This window comes from Mus musculus, chromosome 8 (genome assembly GCF_000001635.26).
Source record: "Mus musculus strain C57BL/6J chromosome 8, GRCm38.p6 C57BL/6J".
NCBI lineage: Eukaryota > Metazoa > Chordata > Mammalia > Rodentia > Muridae > Mus > Mus musculus.
In genome coordinates this window covers 70,740,952-70,758,645 of record NC_000074.6, presented here as the reverse complement: position 1 = coordinate 70,758,645, position 17,694 = coordinate 70,740,952, and the positions used below count along the sequence as shown (strand labels likewise).

The 17,694-nt window shown below is 54.4% G+C and overlaps 2 protein-coding genes across 12 annotated transcripts in view; both read right to left on the bottom strand.

Annotated features, from left to right (window-relative positions):
- Positions 1-37: 37 nt before the first annotated feature.
- Rab3a (RAB3A, member RAS oncogene family) lies at positions 38-3,943 on the bottom strand. Of its 5 annotated transcripts, none has more exons than NM_001166399.3 (5): positions 3,778-3,943; positions 2,563-2,790; positions 2,081-2,199; positions 1,384-1,508; positions 38-748 (listed from the first exon to the last, which is right to left on the bottom strand). In NM_001166399.3, the coding sequence occupies exons 2-5, from the start codon at positions 2,788-2,790 to the stop codon at positions 558-560; spliced, it is 663 nt and encodes a 220-aa protein (NP_001159871.1). In that variant the 5' UTR covers positions 3,778-3,943; the 3' UTR covers positions 38-557. The 5 variants fall into 5 exon arrangements, with proteins under 5 accessions (NP_001159871.1, NP_001314976.1, NP_033027.1 ...); NM_001328047.2 differs by having other exon boundaries at positions 2,563-2,815; positions 3,783-3,943; NM_009001.7 differs by having other exon boundaries at positions 3,783-3,943.
- A 3,516-nt stretch (positions 3,944-7,459) lies between these two features.
- Positions 7,460-17,694, bottom strand: part of Pde4c (phosphodiesterase 4C, cAMP specific) — a 27,352-nt gene continuing 17,117 nt past the window's right edge. The window contains exons 1-15 of one of the 7 annotated variants that reach the window (XM_011242260.3): positions 15,397-15,650; positions 13,181-13,372; positions 12,743-12,779; positions 12,588-12,658; positions 12,410-12,462; positions 12,002-12,114; positions 11,741-11,859; positions 11,266-11,426; positions 11,081-11,179; positions 10,667-10,831; positions 10,490-10,589; positions 10,124-10,278; positions 9,613-9,735; positions 9,241-9,423; positions 7,469-8,805 (exon numbers count right to left, since the gene is read on the bottom strand). In XM_011242260.3, the coding sequence (XP_011240562.1) occupies positions 8,539-8,805; positions 9,241-9,423; positions 9,613-9,735; positions 10,124-10,278; positions 10,490-10,589; positions 10,667-10,831; positions 11,081-11,179; positions 11,266-11,426; positions 11,741-11,859; positions 12,002-12,114; positions 12,410-12,462; positions 12,588-12,609 (1,560 nt within the window). In that variant the 5' untranslated portion in view covers positions 12,610-12,658; positions 12,743-12,779; positions 13,181-13,372; positions 15,397-15,650 and the 3' untranslated portion in view covers positions 7,469-8,538. Of the gene's footprint in view, positions 8,806-9,240; positions 9,424-9,612; positions 9,736-10,086; positions 10,279-10,489; positions 10,590-10,666; positions 10,832-11,080; positions 11,180-11,265; positions 11,427-11,740; positions 11,860-12,001; positions 12,115-12,409; positions 12,463-12,587; positions 12,659-12,742; positions 12,780-13,180; positions 13,373-15,396; positions 15,651-17,694 lie in introns of those variants that run through there. The other 6 variants (NM_001310465.1, NM_201607.2, XM_011242248.3 and 3 more) reach the window with 6 other exon arrangements.

The following is a 17,694-nucleotide window of genomic DNA, read 5'->3' as shown; positions in this document are numbered from 1 at the left end:
CTGCGTGTGGGTGGGTTCAGGGGCTGGGCCAGCAGACTCAGCAAGGTCCATTCGCTTTATTGACTGTGTGTAGTGTTCATAACTTCTAGGGAGGAGTGGGACACATTTGACACTCACGACGTCAGAACAGGTTTGGGGGTATCCCAAAGTAGTGAATATATCCCCTACACCCCATTTATCCCAAAGTATAAGGCAGAAGGCCCAGGCAAGCAAGAAGCCGTCTGTCAACCAGGTGGTCCATATGGCGATCCCCCAGCCTCGGGGTTGGCAGGCCCCGCCATCTTCCATCAGCCTGCTGCAGAGTGACATCTGGTCCCCTCTTCACAACTGACAACTGTGGACGGGATGGTTTACAAAAACAAAATGGGGGTGGGGGGTAAAGGAGAGGGAGCAGCAGTGACCACAATACACCACGGCCGAGCTGGGTGGAGCTATGTACAGGGTGGGAAGGGGGTGCGCTCGGGGCACATCCTCAATAAATAAATAAATAGCTACAATAATAAATAGGGTAGTCGGGGATGGGGGACGTGCCCCTGGCAGCAGGGAAGGGAAGTGGCTCAGCAGGCACAATCCTGATGAGGTGGCGCCTGCTGGTCGGTGAGCTGCGGGCCCTGCTTGGCACCGGTGACCGCAGGGTCTGCAGTATCCAGGGACTCTGACATCTTCTCACAGATCACGTCCACCAGACGTTCAAACGTCTGCTTGACATTAATGTTGTCCTTGGCGCTGGCCTCAAAGAACTCAAAGCCTATATTGGGGAAATGGAGGGGTGGCAACAGAGCTGTAGGCTCCAGACGCACTCACACAGGCCCTCGCACTGAAGGGTCCCTCCCAGGGAGGCCACACTGGTCTGGGTGAGCCATCCATTACTACCCATCCCTTGGGATAATCTTAAGCACCCTAGTGAGACATCCCTTCCATCTGCCACCCAGCCAGGCTCCAAGTCCCTTTCCAGAGACCTACAACCTCCATGGCCTGGTTTCTTGTCAGCTCAGCCTGCAGTGACAGCCACAGTTCCTCTAAGGGGCGATCACGCACCACTGTCACGACTCTGCCTATACCAACCTTCCCATACAGGCATGTTGTGCCTGCTCCGGGAAGCCAGGCTTAGCCTCTTCCACCCATTTCTCTTTCTAGTTCGAAAACTTCACAGGCCCAGTACCTTGAAGGTAGCTCATGGCTGACAGCTGACAGCCAACATGGCAAGCACCTCCATGTCCATCAAGACCCATGGTAAAGCCTCCTGGATAAGGCCTAGTTTTCTCAAGTGCAAACCCCCTGGATTCAAGCCCATGTCCTGATCAGTGAGACACTGGGTGTGTAGCTATCAGGTATCCAGGTCTCTGGTCCAGCCTGGTAAGGGCCACAGTCCTCAGTACTCACCCAGGTGGTCAGCCAGCTGCCGGCCACGCTCTGAGGACACCACTCGCTCATCTTCCATGTCACACTTGTTTCCCACCAGCAGCACCTGGGCATTGTCCCACGAGTAAGTTTTGATCTGAGTGGACCTGCAGAGACAGCCAGAGGCTGAAGAGGAAGCCGGAGGACCTGGCCCCATCCCCGAGTCTCTGCCTGTGTCTAGCCCTTGCAGGAGAGACCACTGCCCCTTGGTAACTGAGTCCAGCCTATCTCACTCAGACCTCTCCATCTTCCCAAAGCTGGGAAGATGGGCCGGTGTCCACTACACCAAATGTCAAGACCTGGGGGAGTTAATTTTTGGTGCTGTGGCTGGAATCCAGGTTCTCATACATTTGAGGTAAGCGCTTGGCCAGAGAATCACTTGACCTCAGACAAGTGAGCTAACGTGGTTCTCCTGCCTGGGCTACCTGGGTAGAGATCAGTGGGAGGTTCCTTGTCTACTCACTGGTTACCTTGTGTGCTTCCACAACCTCAAGCCTTGGGAACAGCCACATGGCTTGTCCCACCAGAGGCCTACTCTTGGTTGTCTTTTGGCCATGCTGGGGACGAACCCAAGGCTTTGTCCTGGCCAAGCAGGCACCCTACCAACTAAGCTTAGCTAAGCTTAGCTAAGTCACCTCCAATCCCAGCCTTGTGTTTTCTGAGTAGGTGGGCTGCTCACCAGTCCTGCACTGCATTAAATGACTCCTCATTGGTGATGTCATACATTAGGATGAAGCCCATGGCGCCTCGGTAATAGGCTGTGGTGATGGTGCGGTACCGCTCTTGCCCTGCTGTGTCCTGGGGAAAAGAGGGATAGGTCAGAAGGGACCTCGCAGCAGCCCCCGAGAGAAAAACGTGCTCCAAGGTTGTCCAGCAACCACTTTGAGGCCCGGGGACAGTGGGTCAGGAAAAGCAGACAGTGACCCAAATGGGTCACTGCAAGGCCACTTAGTCACTCAACAAACATGTACTGGGTGCTGCCTGAATGCCCTGTGCCACACTATGCTAGAAGATGAGTGGGGATGCTCGGGACTTAGGAAAACGGGAAGCTCATACTGGGATGGAGATGCAGGCCTTAAATCCCAGCGCCAGCCGATGGCTAGCCTCAGCTTCCTTTTGTGGGGGTTGGCAGGAAGACATCTCCCCTCCAGCCCTACACACCCAGATCTGCAGCTTGATCCTCTTGTCGTTGCGGTAGATGGTTTTGACCTTGAAGTCTATGCCAACGGTGCTGACAAAGGCTGGAGTGAAGGAGTCATCTGCGTAGCGGAAGAGGAACGAGGTTTTGCCCACGCTGCTGTTCCCAATGATCAGGATCTTGAACATATAGTCGAAGTTCTGGTCTGAGGACTCCTTCTGCCCATAGCGAGAGTCTGTGGCGGAAGCCATCTGCGGGAGGCGTGGCACAGAGGGCCTGAGGGGAGCATCAGGACCACGCACAGGGTGGGCACGGCACAGGGGTAGGTGAGGATACCCCCCAATGTCACATGCTCAACCCCCCCAACCAACATAAGGCAGAGCTGTGACCTTGACAGCACCAAGGTTTTAAGCAGGCTGTGAACCTCAGATTCCCCTGTACCCTGAGGGAAGACTGAGCCTCCTCTGCCTTCCCATCAGTCTCTCACAGAGACCCACACCGGAACATGAATACAGGAGGATCCCCAGTTCTCGCTCATCCTTATTTTTCTCCTGCAAGAACTGGGGCCCTGAGATAGCCACATCACGTGACGAAGACAGGATGAACGTAGGCTCACACACACAAAATCGCGAGCACAAGAGCGCGCACGCATACACACACACACACACACACAAGCACAATGAAGCATCTAGGGCAGGCAGACCCAAACACCTGCCCTGCATGCAAGAGTGGTGCTAACAGGCGAAACAAGCAGACATGTATGGTGTGTGCAAGCCCATGTGTGAGCACAGCTCCCTGCACCAATGCACGACTGTACCTGGCCATCCGGGAGGACACACCACACACGCGCATGGCTCCACACGCGTGTGAGCACATACTTGAACTAAGATCCACGCGCACCGCGCACGCGGACCATGCACGCACAACGTATCACAAGTGTGCACGCTGCGCGTCCTGCGGTCACTCGAGCCTCTCCATGCCCAGCGGGCGCGCACACGCGTGTTCACCCCACGAGCACGAGCACGCACAAGCCTCCCGCAAGGCCTGGCTTTCCCCTCCCCCTCTGTCGCAGAGCCCGGGCCCCAGGTGCCAGGTTAAGGGCGAGGGGTGCGGGATGCGGGACCAAGAATGCCAAATGCGAGACCCATAGCCACTACACCCGAGTTGCGCTCCCCTTGATCCCCCAGCTGTCAGTGAAACGCGGGCTCCTCAGTGTGTGGACCTGGGTTGCGCTCACCCTTACCCTCTCTAAGCTGAGACAACGCTGGCGACGGCGACCGTGGCGACTGCGCTGGCGACCGGGCCCCAGAAGAGGATGCGGGGGATGCAGGCGGCGGCGGGGGCTGCAGGCGGCAGCGGAGGAGGCTCAGGCCCCTGCAGTCCTAGCTGACGTCCTGCAAAGCCAGGGGCGGGGCTTTCTATGCAAACGAAGCTGTGACGTTAGGGGAGGGACTGCATCGACAGCCGCGGGACCACACTGGCCTGCGCCGGCAGAAGAGGGGCAGGGCCTGGTAAGCCACTGGAAGACGGGGCTCTAGGGAGGCATGAAGTTTCCATTGGCTGATGCTCTCGAGCGACGGACCGAATATCAAATCAGCGATTCCTACGTCTTTAGAGGCCCAATGGTGACTGCTAGGTGTTTGAAGGGCGGAGAGGCTGAGGCCAGGACCTAGCTCTGGTTGGAAACTTGTGGTTAGAAGTCCTTGCTTTTGAGACGTGAAGCACTCAGGAGTTTAGGTTTTGTTTTGAGAAATGGTCTCAAGTAACAAGCTGGTCTCGAACTTGCCAAGTAGCAGAGGCTGATCTTGAACTCTTGATCCTCCCGCCTGCACCTCACAAGTGTTGGATTGGCAGGCATACATCTTGATTACATTTTAGGGCTCAAAAAACTCATTAAAGACCACACAGAATTTTTAGTCCCAGCACTCAGAAGGGAGATGGAGGCAGATCTCTGTGAGTTCGAGGCCAGCCTGGTCTACAACGTGAGTTCCAGGACAGCAGGACTATGAAGAGAAACTTTGTCTCAAAAAACAAAATAAACAAGCAAATAAATAAATAATTTTTAAAAAAAGAAAGAAAGAAAGAACTGTTTTTTGATGGGCTGAGGATAATTCTCAGTTTGGTGGGGAACCTGCATCACAAAGACCTGGGTTGATCCAGGCTCCTGTTCTCTGCACTGGGAGGAGAAGGGAAGGAGGGGAGAAGCAGAAGTCCAAGGTGATCCTCAGTTACATAGTGTCTTAAAGTCAGCTTGATCCACATAAAACCCTGCCTCAAAGAAATAAAGGAGAAAATCCGGTCTGTGCAAAGAGAAAAGGGTCTGATGAGTCCCCAGAGAACCCCTTGCTTCCTTGCGCACTTAGGGCTCAGAAGTATCCTGACCCATAAGTCTTCCAAAATTGTAATGAAAGACCAAGGAAGCAGAGAAGATTCAAGAGTAGCTGCCCAACGCCCTTTACGATATGGACACTGGGACCCGGGTAACCCTGTGTCTCAGGAAGGTGGGCGCAGAAATGCAGACTTCCAAGCCGCTATGATACACACGACTCATTCCTGCAAATCTGCCTGTCAAGGTGGGAATCTGGGGTCTATCCTATTCTTCCTCTCCGTGCGGCCGGGCAGGGTCCCCATCGCTTCCATTCCCACAGGAAGCAGAACTGGGAACGTGTCCTGGCCCTGTTTATAGACCTCCCCGCCAGCTGCGGAGGCGCCAATGGACCAGAATAACTTGTCGCCTGGATGCTCGTCCACCCCCGCGAGGAGCCTGGAGCCCCGCCCAATCCGGGGCCGCTGGAGGAAGCTTATTTCCTGCTTCCCCTGCACTTCATGCAGAGACACAAAGTGACCATCAGTTTGTTACTTAGCGAGCTCCGGGCCCACGCGGAGGCTACTGTGGGGACCGGGACCGGGTTTGAGGACAGAAAGGGTGCAGGAGGAGCCTGGGACACTGGAGCCTGATTTGGATTTATTCCGAAGGGATAAGGTTAGGGGAGGAACCCATTTGCTTCCACCACCAAGCAAGGGCTCCAGGAGAACTGTGCTGGTAGCTCAGTAGGTGGCAAGGCTTCATCGGAACACTTGGAAAGCTGAGGCAGGAGGGTTGTTGAGTTCTTTATCATCCTGGATCACAAAGTGAGACCCTGTTTCATACTATAAACGTGTGCGGGGAAACTGCTGGCATGGTAACAGAAACCTTTAATTACACAGCACTTGGGAATTTCTGAGTTTGAGGCTCCCCAGAGAGGACAGCACAGCTGTCTGGAAGAATGAAGCAAGTGTGTTAAAGGCCTGGGCAAACAAGAGCACAGGCAGAAGAAGGGACAGAGGGAAGCTGTTCCTCAAATCTTTCTAAGTTATATTCATTTATTTGTGTTGGAAAGAGGGGAGTGTCACAGGACAACCTAGGAAGTCAGTTCTTTCCTTCCAGCACAAGTCCTAGGAATGGAACTCACGTCATCAGGTTTGTGTGACTTCCAAATTCTCCCACAGTGAACACACATGACTTTGTTTAACAAGAAATCTCTAAGGGTCGCCTCTTAAGACATCTGGAAGGAAGAAGGAAATGTTCCAGTGTGTGACCCCAGATGGCCTTTTGTGCCTCCTGGGGATGAATAGCCCGAGTCATAATATTTACAGAGGAAGTCGCCTGCCACTCTGGCTCCTTGGAGGCCTTGGTCAGGTGCAGAGTTACAGGCTCAGAGGGAAAAAGGAAAAGGGAAAGAGAGGGACCCCCCCCCCCCCATGGCACATGCCTGTTACCCCAGCCAAGCACTCGAATGGTGGAGGCAAGAAAATAACGTTAGTGTCATCCTCTGCGGCAAACAAGTCTGACATTAGAACTTGAGACCATGAGACCTTGTCTCAAAACGGCCAAAGAACTGTTTGGAAAACAAACAGGGAATCAGTCATACCGCCAGGGGGCACCAGTGCCCACTCTTAGTATATAAGCTCTGAGGGACTAGTTATGACTCAGTTTCCACACAAGAGAATGAGTAGGTGTCGCGGCTATTCCTGGTTGTCAACTTGACTATATCTGGAATGAACTACAATCCAGAATTGGAAGGCTCACCAGTGACCCTAATCTGGAGGCTTGGAGATAGAAGTTTCTGATCTGGATCTTGGTATGGAGATCTTAAGACATAGTGGCTATGGCTTCCAGAAGATTAAGACAGGGAGATCTCATGGGCTGGAGAGATGGCTCAGTGGTTAAGAGTACCGCTGCTCTTCCGAAGGTCCTGAGTTCAAATCCCAACAACCACATGGTGGCTCACAACCATCCGTAATGAGATCTGACACCCTCTTCTGGTGCATCTGAAGACAGCTGCAGTGTACTTACATATAATAAATAAATAAATCTTTAAAAAAAAAACAAAAACAGGGAAATCTCTGAGTTCAAGGTCATCTGTGATTAAAGGTGTGGTGGCACACACCTTTAATCTGGGCTACACCTTCTGCTGGAGACCTACATAAGGACATTGGAAGAAGGAAGGCTTTCTCTCCTTCACCTGCTTGCCGTGTAGGACTGAGCAACTGCTAGATCCTTGGACTTCCATTCACAGCTGCTGCTGACCACTGTTGGGAGTTGAACTGCAGACTCTAAGTCATCAATAAATTCCTTTACTATATAGAGAATACCCATAAATTCTGTGACTCTAGAGAACCCTGACTAGGGAACGCCTATGGTGAAGAGAGGTGTGCCGGCACTCTGGTTTGAGAAGCCCAATCTTGTCAGAGACAGGGATCCTCATTGACGGGAAGACTGAGGCCTGCAGTGCTCTTCTATTTATTCTATTTTTGCAGTGATAGAAATGGAACTCAGGACTTCCCAAAAGCTAAAGCTCTGTTACCAGAGCCACACCCCAAGCCCCTCATTGGGCAATTCTAGGCAGAAGCTCCACCCCTTAGCCACACTCCAGCTACTTTTTTTTTTTTAAAGATTTATTTATTTATTATATGTGAGTAACCATTGCTTTCTTCAGACACAAAAGAAGAGGGCATCAGATCCCATTTCAGGCCACACAGTGGTGGTGGCACATGTCTTTAATCCCAGCACTTGGGAGGCAGAGGCAGGTGGATTTCTGAGTTCGAGGCCAGCCTGGTCTGCAGAGTGAGTTCCAGGACAGCCAGGGCTACACAGAGAAACCCTGTATCGAAAACAAACAAACAAAACAAAACAAAACAAAAAACAGATCCCATTACAGATGATTGTGAGCCACCACGTGGTTGCTGGGATTTGAACTCAGGACCTCTGGAAGAACAGTCAGTGCTCCTAACCACTGAGCCATCTTTCCAGCCCACTTCCAGCTCTTTTTATTTCTAGTCAGGCTGCCCAGCCTGGACCAGCTGTCTCCACACACACACAGCCAAGTCTGGGGGATGCCTATGGTGAAGAGAGGTGCACCAGCACACTGGTTTGAGAAGCCCAATCTTGTCGGAGACGGGGATCCTCATTGATGGGAGGACTGAGGCCTGCAGTGGTCTTCTAGGAGGGTCACCGGCCTCCTGATATCTAAGAAGAGTCTTGTGCAGCCAATGGTGTCAGGAGACACCAGACCTCAGTGGGAAGTGTTCCCCGCCCGCATTTTACGAAAGGGATTCCCCCGAGGGACTCAGTAAAGGCTTGCAGCTGGACTGGTGAAGGCAACATTGGTTCCATCTTTAGTGCCAAAAAAGAAACCAACTAAACCATAACACAGAGTCCGACTGCATGTGCTGAAGCTGACGTGCAGACTGCAGCTGAGTCTAAGTCTGTCTTCTGAGATGCAGGAGTCGGCGCTTCCCAGGGCTGGTGCCATTCCAGTCTGTGGGCAGAGCTGGTCCCAGCCTCCCTCAGGCTTGGCTCTGTGTAAACCTTGGCTGTCCTCTTTGAGTGGTGGAACGTCATCAGTGCCCATAGGTGCCCATGGCCTGACCAGGACTCCACGGTCCACACTAAGCTAGCCCAACTCTTGTTGGACAAAGCAGACCCTGGGCTCTGGGCTGGCCTTAGAGGACAGGAGTTAAGTGCTGGGTAACTCTGAGGACTCCCTGTTCAGTGCTGTGCACTGCCCTTCATCCTCCTCTTCCTCCTCTTCCTCTGCTTCCTCCAGGGTCAGCTCAAACTTGAACCTGTCCGAGCCCATGGTGTGTGGAGGGCTGCAGGGAATCCTACTCTGATACCACTCTCTGTTGTCTTCCAAGGTGTCCAGAAGCTCCTGAGCATCGGGGTGCACTAGGTCAGCCCATGTCTCCCACAATGGCTGAGCGATGTAGTCAATGAATCCCACCTTAGGGTGATCACAGAAGGGGCAAGTGAGACCCAGTGAAACCTAGAATTAGTCCCATCTCACAGTTGGCCACCTGGTGTTCTCAGCCTGGAATTCTCATTTGCCAACTCCTATTCATCCTTCAAAATCCTCTTGAAAAAAGCCATCCTGGCACAACAGGAGGAGACTGAGGCAGGGTGATCTCAAGCCAGTGAGTTCTAGGCCAGCCAGGGTGACAAAATGAGATGTCTTCAAAACAACAAATCAAAACATCTGCCCTAGCTGGCTGGTGGCGCACACCTTTGATCCCTGCACTTGGGAAGCATAGGCAGGCGGATCTCTGAGACAGAGACCAGCCTGGTCTACAGAGGAGGTCCCAGGACAGCCAGGGCTGCACAGAAAACCCTGTCTCAAGAAAGACTCCGCCCTGTAGTGGGCACAGCTCCCTTCCCGCACCTGGGATTTCTCCATCGAGGCTGTGTGTTTGTCGCACATGGGGCTGATGTCCAGACCCGACTCTCGCTCCCGGTCACCCTGCTGGAAGAACTCGGCCATGATGCGCTCCGTCCACTGGCGGTAGAGGGGTAGCGGCTTGGCGGGGTTGCTGAGGTCAGCGCAGTGCACCAGGCTCTGGAGAACCTGTTGGGTATGGGGGGACTCACAAGGCCCAGCCACGCCCCACCTCACCACATCCCAAAGCTGAGTGTAGTGTGGTGGTGCGCGCCCAAGGCAGGAGACTGTTGACTACTGAAGCAGTCTGAGCTACAGAGTAAGACTCTCTCAGGAAGCTAAAGCTGAAAACTGAGGCTATGGCCCCGCCTCACAAACCTGGATGCGGTCAGAGTAGTTGTCCAAGAGCAGGACGCCAAGGCTGGTCACTTTCTTCGTCTCCACCATGGTCTTGAGGTCGGCCAGAAGGCTCATGTGCTTAGACATATCTGTGGCCAGCACCTGGGAGGACAGTAAATTAAGGATGCTGCGCCTCTGAGACCTGTGCCTCAGTATCCCCACCTGTGAGAGGGAGGATGGAAACACTGGGCGGCACAGTTGTCAACTGAAGATGCCCGCCTGTCAGCACAGAAGTGAAGGCAGGGGGATGAACTTAGAAAACGTAGATAACAAACAGAGGAATACCCAAAGGGCACAGGTGAAGTCAGTACACAACAGGCACCTAATATAGTATTGAATTTATAGATGAAATATGCGACCCTCAACCCCCGACAACCCACTGACTGGGATAAATCAAGCGGGCCACTGGAAACCCCGTGCCTGTTGCCATGCAGCCTGTGTGGGAAGCCTAACCCTCGTAGGGCATCACTGCCCCGTGCCGTGACGTCACCATGTCTATGACCATCCTGCGCAGACTCAGTCTCTGCTTGGTACTGAGGTTCCGGAAGATGTCGCAGTTTTCCCCCTGCAGGAGCTTGAAGCCTACCGCGAGGTGATGGTTCTCCAGCACCGATGAATCATTGTACATCAGTGCCAGCTCTGAGTCTGTGGGGACAACCAGGGACTCAAGATCCAACTCCACCCAAACACTGTTGAGGAGAAATGTCACTGGCCAACTCCTATGTATGCAGGGGAGCCCAAACTCTAATGCCCCTTCCAGGAGAAAGCCATTCAAGTCATGGACACCCGTCTGAGTCTGCAAGATAGGACAGTTGAGGACATACTGGGCAACTCTGGCTATGTTCACCTCACTTACTGGTGTTGATGAGAAACTGGTTGGAGACCCCCGGGTGGTCTACGTCGTGTATAGCACATGCAAAGATAGCTGCCAAGACTTCTAGGTCCGTGAACACAGCCTGGATAGAGCCTGGGCGTCAGGGCGGAGGGTGACTGCTCTGCCCTGCCCACCCATGTCCTTGGCTGGGTGTGGTACCTCCAGGGCTGGGGTGCCCAGCAACACGTGTGCGGACTGCACCACATCGGCAGCATGCATGCTGTTGTGGTACGCCACGTCGGAGTGGTAGTGCCCCTCTAGTGTCAGCAAGTACGCCAGCAGCGTGTCTGCTGGGATCTGGAACGTCTTGAGGAGGTCTCGTTCCTGGTGCAACACAGACCTATCTCAGGGCCTTGGCTTTGGGGCTCCAGCTCACCTCACCCCACTCCTCTCCTCTGTGTCCAATGCCCCTTCCTCCAGGATGTCCTGGTGCTGCTGCAATCCTGAGTTCCTTCTGCCCTTGTCCCCTTTTCTACTCTACCCACCACCAGTACAGGTCAGGGCTCCGCCATTCCGATCTGGGTCTTTTCAAGGCCGGAACAGGACAGCCCAAAGCAAAGGCAGGAGAGGCACCTGGAAGACGCTGAATATGACAGCTGTGAGAGGCCGGTTCCCACTCAGCTCAGCCACTTTGAACACATCAAGTCCCCATTTGTTGGTGTCTTCAAGCTCCTACGAGTGACAGCAGCGCCACATTTGTCCCTCGAGCTCCATGTACAGGTTAGGAAACTGAGGCCCGTGGCTCTGGGGAGACCCACCTTAGCCAGCTGCTCCTCCTGATCTGTCTGGACCCCAAAGCGTGGGATAGCAGCTGTGGGAAGGCTGGTGTGGGAGGACCTACGCAGCTCAGTGATCTGGGCCATGGGCCATGGGTCGTCTTCCGTGGGCGGCTGAGGCAGCTCAACCTCAGCCTGTTGGTCTGCAGGGGGCAGGGGGCTCAGACTCCAGCCCACTGAGCAGGTTTGACTCAGAACCCCAGGCCCAGATATCCTGTTTATCACTGGGGTCTCCTCCTGTCATGAGCATCTGTAGGCTTTGCTGTGTCTGGGGTCGCATATGTTCCCCTTGTCTTCATTAGCAAACTCCTATTTGTGCTGCAAAATTCCACCTGCTATGTCCTCTCCTCCCTGTCATCCCTCTCCTCCAGCCCTGTCCAGCTGTGCTGGCTGAGACCTAACTAGCTCTCCTCCACAGAGGGCTGTAATGGCATCTGCCAGAGAAACCTCCTCTGACCTCCGAAGGCTGTCAGGCGGCTCACCCAGGAAAGTCTGCGAGATGTACTCCGACACCTGGTTCCCTGAGCGGCTGGTTTCCGACAGGTAAGACAACTCACGGTTGAGCATGCGCTTGAACTGTGGGGCCCAGGAGGAGAATGAGCAGGGAGGGCAGCAGGCAGGGAGGACAGCCACCAGGGAGGATAGCAAACAAGGAGGACTGTCAGCAAGGAGGACGATGAGGCAGGGAGGATGGCAAGCAGGGGCCCTGTGTCCTCACCTTGTTGGAGGCCATCTCGCCCACTGAGCGACGAGTCTGCAGTGTCTCCAGCTGCTCCAGGCACCAGTCCAGCTCCTCCAGGGTCTCCTGCACCAGCTGCAGCCCAGAGTCCTCTGGGAGCCAGGTGAGTTAGGGCGAGGATCCCCGTTGGGAGCCTGTGCCACCCTCATCTCTGCACTTCAATCCCAGGAGCCTAGGGCCACAGCTCCACAGCCTCCTGTGAGGTGGCTGTGTCACGCTAGGCATGCCCACAACCCTTCTCTGGTCTGTAAAGTGGGCAGGGGGTGGAGGGTGGGTTCTGAGTGCAAATGTGGGCTTGGGGGTGGAGCCTGTTTACAATGAGCCACAGCTCAAGGCTAGGACCAGAGGACTTTCACAGCTGCCCTTCGGGTGAGGGTGGGGTGATACCTGTTGGGGCTGCCTGTTGACTGCTGTGCGGAGGGGTTCCCAGGAGCACCTGCCTGTGGACAGGTAAGTCAGAGGAGCCCACATCACCAGGTCCCCCCCAGACCGGTCCTAATCCTCCCACATACATACACCCCAAACTCCCCATGCCGTCAGACCCCGCCCTTCCAGTTCTCCATACCTGGTGGCACTACCCGGGCCATGTGCAAGGGCAGCCACGTTGTTACGGACCGTCCTGAGACTGGCCAGGACCTGGGGGGAGAGCGGTGCTCAGCGGTTGGAGAAGGCACTGCTCCCTTTGTGCATTCGCTGCGGAGGACGGCAGGGAACACCCACCTGGGCGAAGGGCGTGACAATCATGTCTTCTCCATGTCTGCAGGACAAGACCATCACTGAGGGCGTCTGCCCGCTCCAGCGAGCCCTCACCTCAGGACTTCTACCCAGGCCTTTCTAGCCTCTCCCACCAATCCCCTATGTTATCCATATTTAAAATGGGAAAACTGAGTCCTACGGACAGAAGGGGTCTTAGGGTCAGGACAGAAATAATTGTTTCCCTTTTCATCACAGCTATTGCTGAACTCAAATAAAAGTATTTGTTCAGTTGCTACTAATGTGTCTTAATGTTCCCGAATCAATATGTCACTCTGTCCCAACCTGAGGCCAAGTACGCACAGACCTCTGGTGTTTGCTACAAGCTGGACATTCACAAAGTAACGCTCTGGGAAATTCCTACTTCAACTCCAAAGTCTCACTAATCGGAGGAAGGGGCCTCACAGGTCACTGGCCGCCGAGGAGGTCCGGGACACAGCCTTGGGTGAAGGTTCATGGTCGCTGTCCGAACGGTACAGGAAGGACTCGCGCCGCTGGACATGATGGACAGGGGGCTGGAGGGCGCGGCCGAGACTCGGCCCGGACTGAGCGTCTAGGAGACCCTTGCCGCCCGGAAGCCCATTTTCGAGGTCAAAGCTGGAGGCAGGAACAACAATAACAACAAAAAACAACCTCAGGGCAGGATCCTTCTGTCTGTAAGTCAGTCACTACCTCCCTGGACCTGCCTCCTCCCACCTCCATCCGTCCTGCCCCGCATGAGAGAACCTACCAATGCCAATCAGCCTCACCCCAAATACAAAGCCCCGCCCCGTTAAGGCACCTCTCCTCTCCATCGACTACACCCTCTTCTGCAAGTCTTCCAGGTTCAGCTGTGCCTCTGACCCGGGCAGGATCTGGTCTACACTCCTCTCTTTAGGGTTAGAGGTAAGAAAGGTCGGGGTGGGGGGGTAGAGCCGGGGTTCTCTTCCCACGTAATGGCCTGCAAATGTGACTCAGTACTCGAGATCTGATGCCCTCTTCCGGCTTCTGTGGCACCAGGCATGTGGCACCCACACATTCAGACAAAACACCCACACAATGATAAATGCATTTCTAAAAAAGAGGCGTGTGGCCGGGCAGTGGTGGCGCATGCCTTTAATCCCAGCACTTGGGAGGCAGAGGCAGGCAGATTTCTGAGTTCGAGGCCAGCCTGGTCTACAGAGTTCCAGGACAGCCAGGGCTACACAGAGAAACCCTGTCTCAAAAAAACAAAAACAAAAACAGCAAAAACCAAAAACGACAACAAAAAAAGAGGCGTGTGGGACAGGAACTCAGTGGACGAGGACGGTAGCGACCTTGGGAAGCACTGCCCGCTGGCCGGAGATGCGGTCACGTGATCATCCGCTGTACCCTAGAGGTCATTCCATTCTGGTCCTCACCAGTAGTGCCGAGTAAGCTCGGCTCGATTTGGCTGTTTCCGGCAAGGATTGGGAGAGTTCGAATAGATTCGTGCATTCTCGACCCAGTCCCGCCTCACTCGGGTGAGCTCAGCTGCGCTCCTTCTCTTTGCCAGATTCTCTCGGGTTTTGGAGACAGACATTTTATGACGTCACGTGGAGCGGGGCTTCCTCTGCTTTTACTGTCGTCGTGAGCGCCCCAAACTCGCCATCCCAAGGACTTCAGGTGGTGGGCCCTCTCCCCATCCCACCTGGGGACGATTGGAAAAATTTGAGGCAGGGGCAACTTCACGGTGCTAGGTTCTAACCCTCGGGCGCGCAGGGTTAAGGGCTGGCTGGCGATTCGTTGGGGCCTGAAAGGCTGCTTTTCTTTGTGCTCTAAACTTAGCCGGGGTTGGCGGGTCAGGCGGCCGTTCCATGACGTGAACAGCACTCTGTGTCCTGGGTATGGGAACGGCGCGGTAAACTGAGGCACTGAGCCGCAAAGGAACCTCATACCCACTTTCATTTCCAACCTGCTGAGGACCTGCCCTCCTCCCTCAGGCTCACTTTTGAGTACCAGGTGGCACATTCCCTGCAGACCCTAGAGAGGGGCAGCTCTTGGCTGATGGCTGTGGTCCTGATGCTGCTCCCAAGGATCACCCCGCTCCTTAGCAGTCACTAAATGGCTGTGTGACCTGGGTGAGGGAACGCCCGTCTCGGGGTGCTACACTCAGCCCGCACTCAGTTCCAGCAAAATGACTGCACGAAGCTGGTCTCTGCGCCCACAAGTCTCTGCCTTGACTCTTCATAAACTTACAGCCTATGAGGTCACAGTTCCTTAACACAGGTTAAGATTTGAACCAGGAATGGAACCTGGGAACCCCACCCCTGCTTCCGAAGCCCTCGCCTGACCCCGCAGCCCCGTGTACCGAGGGCGAGACATCGGAGGGAAGCTCCCCCCACCTCCCTCCCCCGCGCCCGCAGTAGGTCAGCAGGGTCAGAACGAGATGTGCAGGCCCTCACAGCTGCACAGGGACCGTGAGAACAATGGGCTGGACCCCTAGGCGTGCATCGAAGCGGTGAGTGGAGGGTACAGGGGGACAGAGATAGTCACCAACTGCGAGAGAGACAGGGAAGAGAGGAAGGAGAGGCGGGTGGACAGACGGACGCCTGATCCTAGCGTGGCTGTGGCTGCTCCTGCGTGTCACCCCAAATCCCTGTCTCTGACCCTGGTCCCCTCACCACAGCGGATGGGCCACCGTGAAGCGGCGCTGCAGGCGGATGCTCTGATTCACCAGCAGCTTCCTGAAGAGCACGGGGGAGCCGCGCAGGGACTCCCGAGGGGAGCCAGGCGCCATGGGGCCCTGCATGGCTGGGTTGAGCCAGGATTTGGGAAGCCGAACCTTTTTAGATGCTCCGGGGCGGAGCGAGAGGACCAGGCTCCGCCCACTGCTCTGCATCTCCCACCCTGGGGGAAACTTCAGGGACACTGAGGCTCAGCATACCCGCGACTCTATTCACTAACTTCTATTTATTCACTTTTTTTTTTTAAACCGGGCCTCAGGTAGCCCAAATTTGGCTTTGAACTCACTCTGTGCCCAGGCTGACTGAGAACTCATGGTACTCCTGCTTCAGTCTCCCGACAGACAGGTGGAGCAGTAGGTAGCCACCAAACACAGTCTTAAGGGTTGGTACAGGTGTTTGGGCTGGGACTGCCTCAGAGTGAGATGAGGTGTGTTCAGGCACATCTGCCATTCCATCTGGGGAGGCTGAGGCAGAAGAATTACCACTAATTCAAGGGCACCTCAGACTAAAGAGCTGCACTGTCTCAAAGAGTCGTGTGGGAGATTGGAGAAGGCTATCCACTCATAGGGAGAGAGATCCCTGAGGTACAGGGCCACCGCAGCCCACAGTAACACAGATTCATTCCTGGGTGAAGACGTCCCTGGACTGACAAACCCTGTAGCTGTTTTCCTGTGGGGAAACTGAGGCACTGTGAAATCACAGGACTTCCCTGGAGCACTGCAGCATAGCTCCAGCGCCCAGGTCCCCGTGTGACCCCATCGCTCTGACATTCCCCAGGCCCTGCGTCTGGACCATTTCAATGGTGAGGCTGTGTCTCCCACACAAACATCCGCCCCCAGAGCCTTCCGCCTGGGCTGCTCCAGATGTCACCGGATCTACGCCAGGTGCCCTGCTGGAATGCTAGGGTACACAATCGCATTGGTCAAAAGGGGAAACTGAGGCTCGTGCAGGTCACAGACAAAGGAAAGTCATGGACTATGCAGTGGTCAGGCTGAGGCTGTACAGAAAGGACACACATACCTCCAGCCCTTGCCTGAAAAGTGACTCCCAGGATTCCCCACATCCTGGGGCTGGCTATAGAGGAGGGTTTTGGTGGACCTAAGCGATGGGGGTATAGCTGGAACTGAGTTACATCCATTGCTCAGACAAGAACACTGAGGTTCAGAGGGTCACACCCTTTCCGCCCCCACCCCTGTGTAGGGGAGGCGCAGCCTGGCCAGGAAGCCCTGAATACCTGGTGGGAAAAACCTCACTGAGCCCCAAATGAAAATACCATCTGTGACTGCTAGGCTCTGGCTAATTATAGCCATTCCCGTGGGGTGGGGGGAGCAGAGGCCCCACCAGCCAGGGTCCAAGAACTCTTGACATCACTCCAGGCCTGAGAGACGATCACTATACCCAAGTCCCCAAAGACAAACTGGGTCCCAGAGGGAATCAGTTCCACCCTTGAAAAAAAAAAACAGAAAAGTGAAGAAAAGAAAACATCGTGATGACAGAAGCAGAGAGGTCAGGCCACTTGCATTCACACAGCTATGAATGGTGGAGTGAGTTTACAGGATTCCAGATCAGTGAACTCCACTGTGTGGGCATTCTGCATTTAATTCTTCATTAACTAATTATCCACCCTCTGCAGTCCAGCCTAGGACTAACATTTTATCAATGGCTATCCTGCAACTGTTTCATTCACAAATCCTATGTCATTAATTGGCTCCCACAGTCGTTTGTTATAGTAGCTTTTAGTGTAGGGAAATGGCCACAACCTGGACTGGACATTCAAAGCCTGGGCCCGTGAATTTCAAGGGCTACAGTCCTGCTAGGTGACAGGCCACTAGAAAGGGGTGGTGTAGGCAGCCCTGTACTGACCTACCCTACATTGCTGTGTGACTTCAGGGAGAACCCAGAAGTCCCTGGTGCCCTCGAGACCCTGCTGCCTTCCTTTCTTTCTTTTTGAGTTCCCTTCCGCCAGGAGAGCACTTTTCTCCTCTGTTATCAGAAGACCCAAGTTGAGAGCCATTGGGAATCTGGCATTTGTCTCTGGGCTCAGATAAGGACCTAGGCTCAGTAAGAACATTAGAAACAGTGACGGTGGGGCTTTGTTTACTGCTTTGCTGAATTATTCCCTGTGTGGTGTCTTGCCTTGCTACTTTACTTGTTACCTTGTGTCTTCTCCGTGTTTACTACTTGGCTTGATTACTTTGTCTGTGATCTGAGAGCCCACCCTGTGTTTTGGATGCA

What these genes read in the sequence shown, in the direction of transcription:
- Rab3a (NM_001166399.3), bottom strand. Translation starts at nt 2,790, where the DNA reads ATGGCTTCCGCCACAGACTCTCGCTATGGGCAGAAGGAGTCCTCAGAC. An exon ending in GGATCAAGCTGCAGATCTGG is followed by an intron (nt 2,200 to 2,562) that starts GTGTGTAGGGCT and finishes TCTTTTCCCCAG; the next exon opens with GACACAGCAGGGCAAGAGCG. An exon ending in GCAGCTGGCTGACCACCTGG is followed by an intron (nt 749 to 1,383) that starts GTGAGTACTGAG and finishes TCCCCAATATAG; the next exon opens with GCTTTGAGTTCTTTGAGGCC.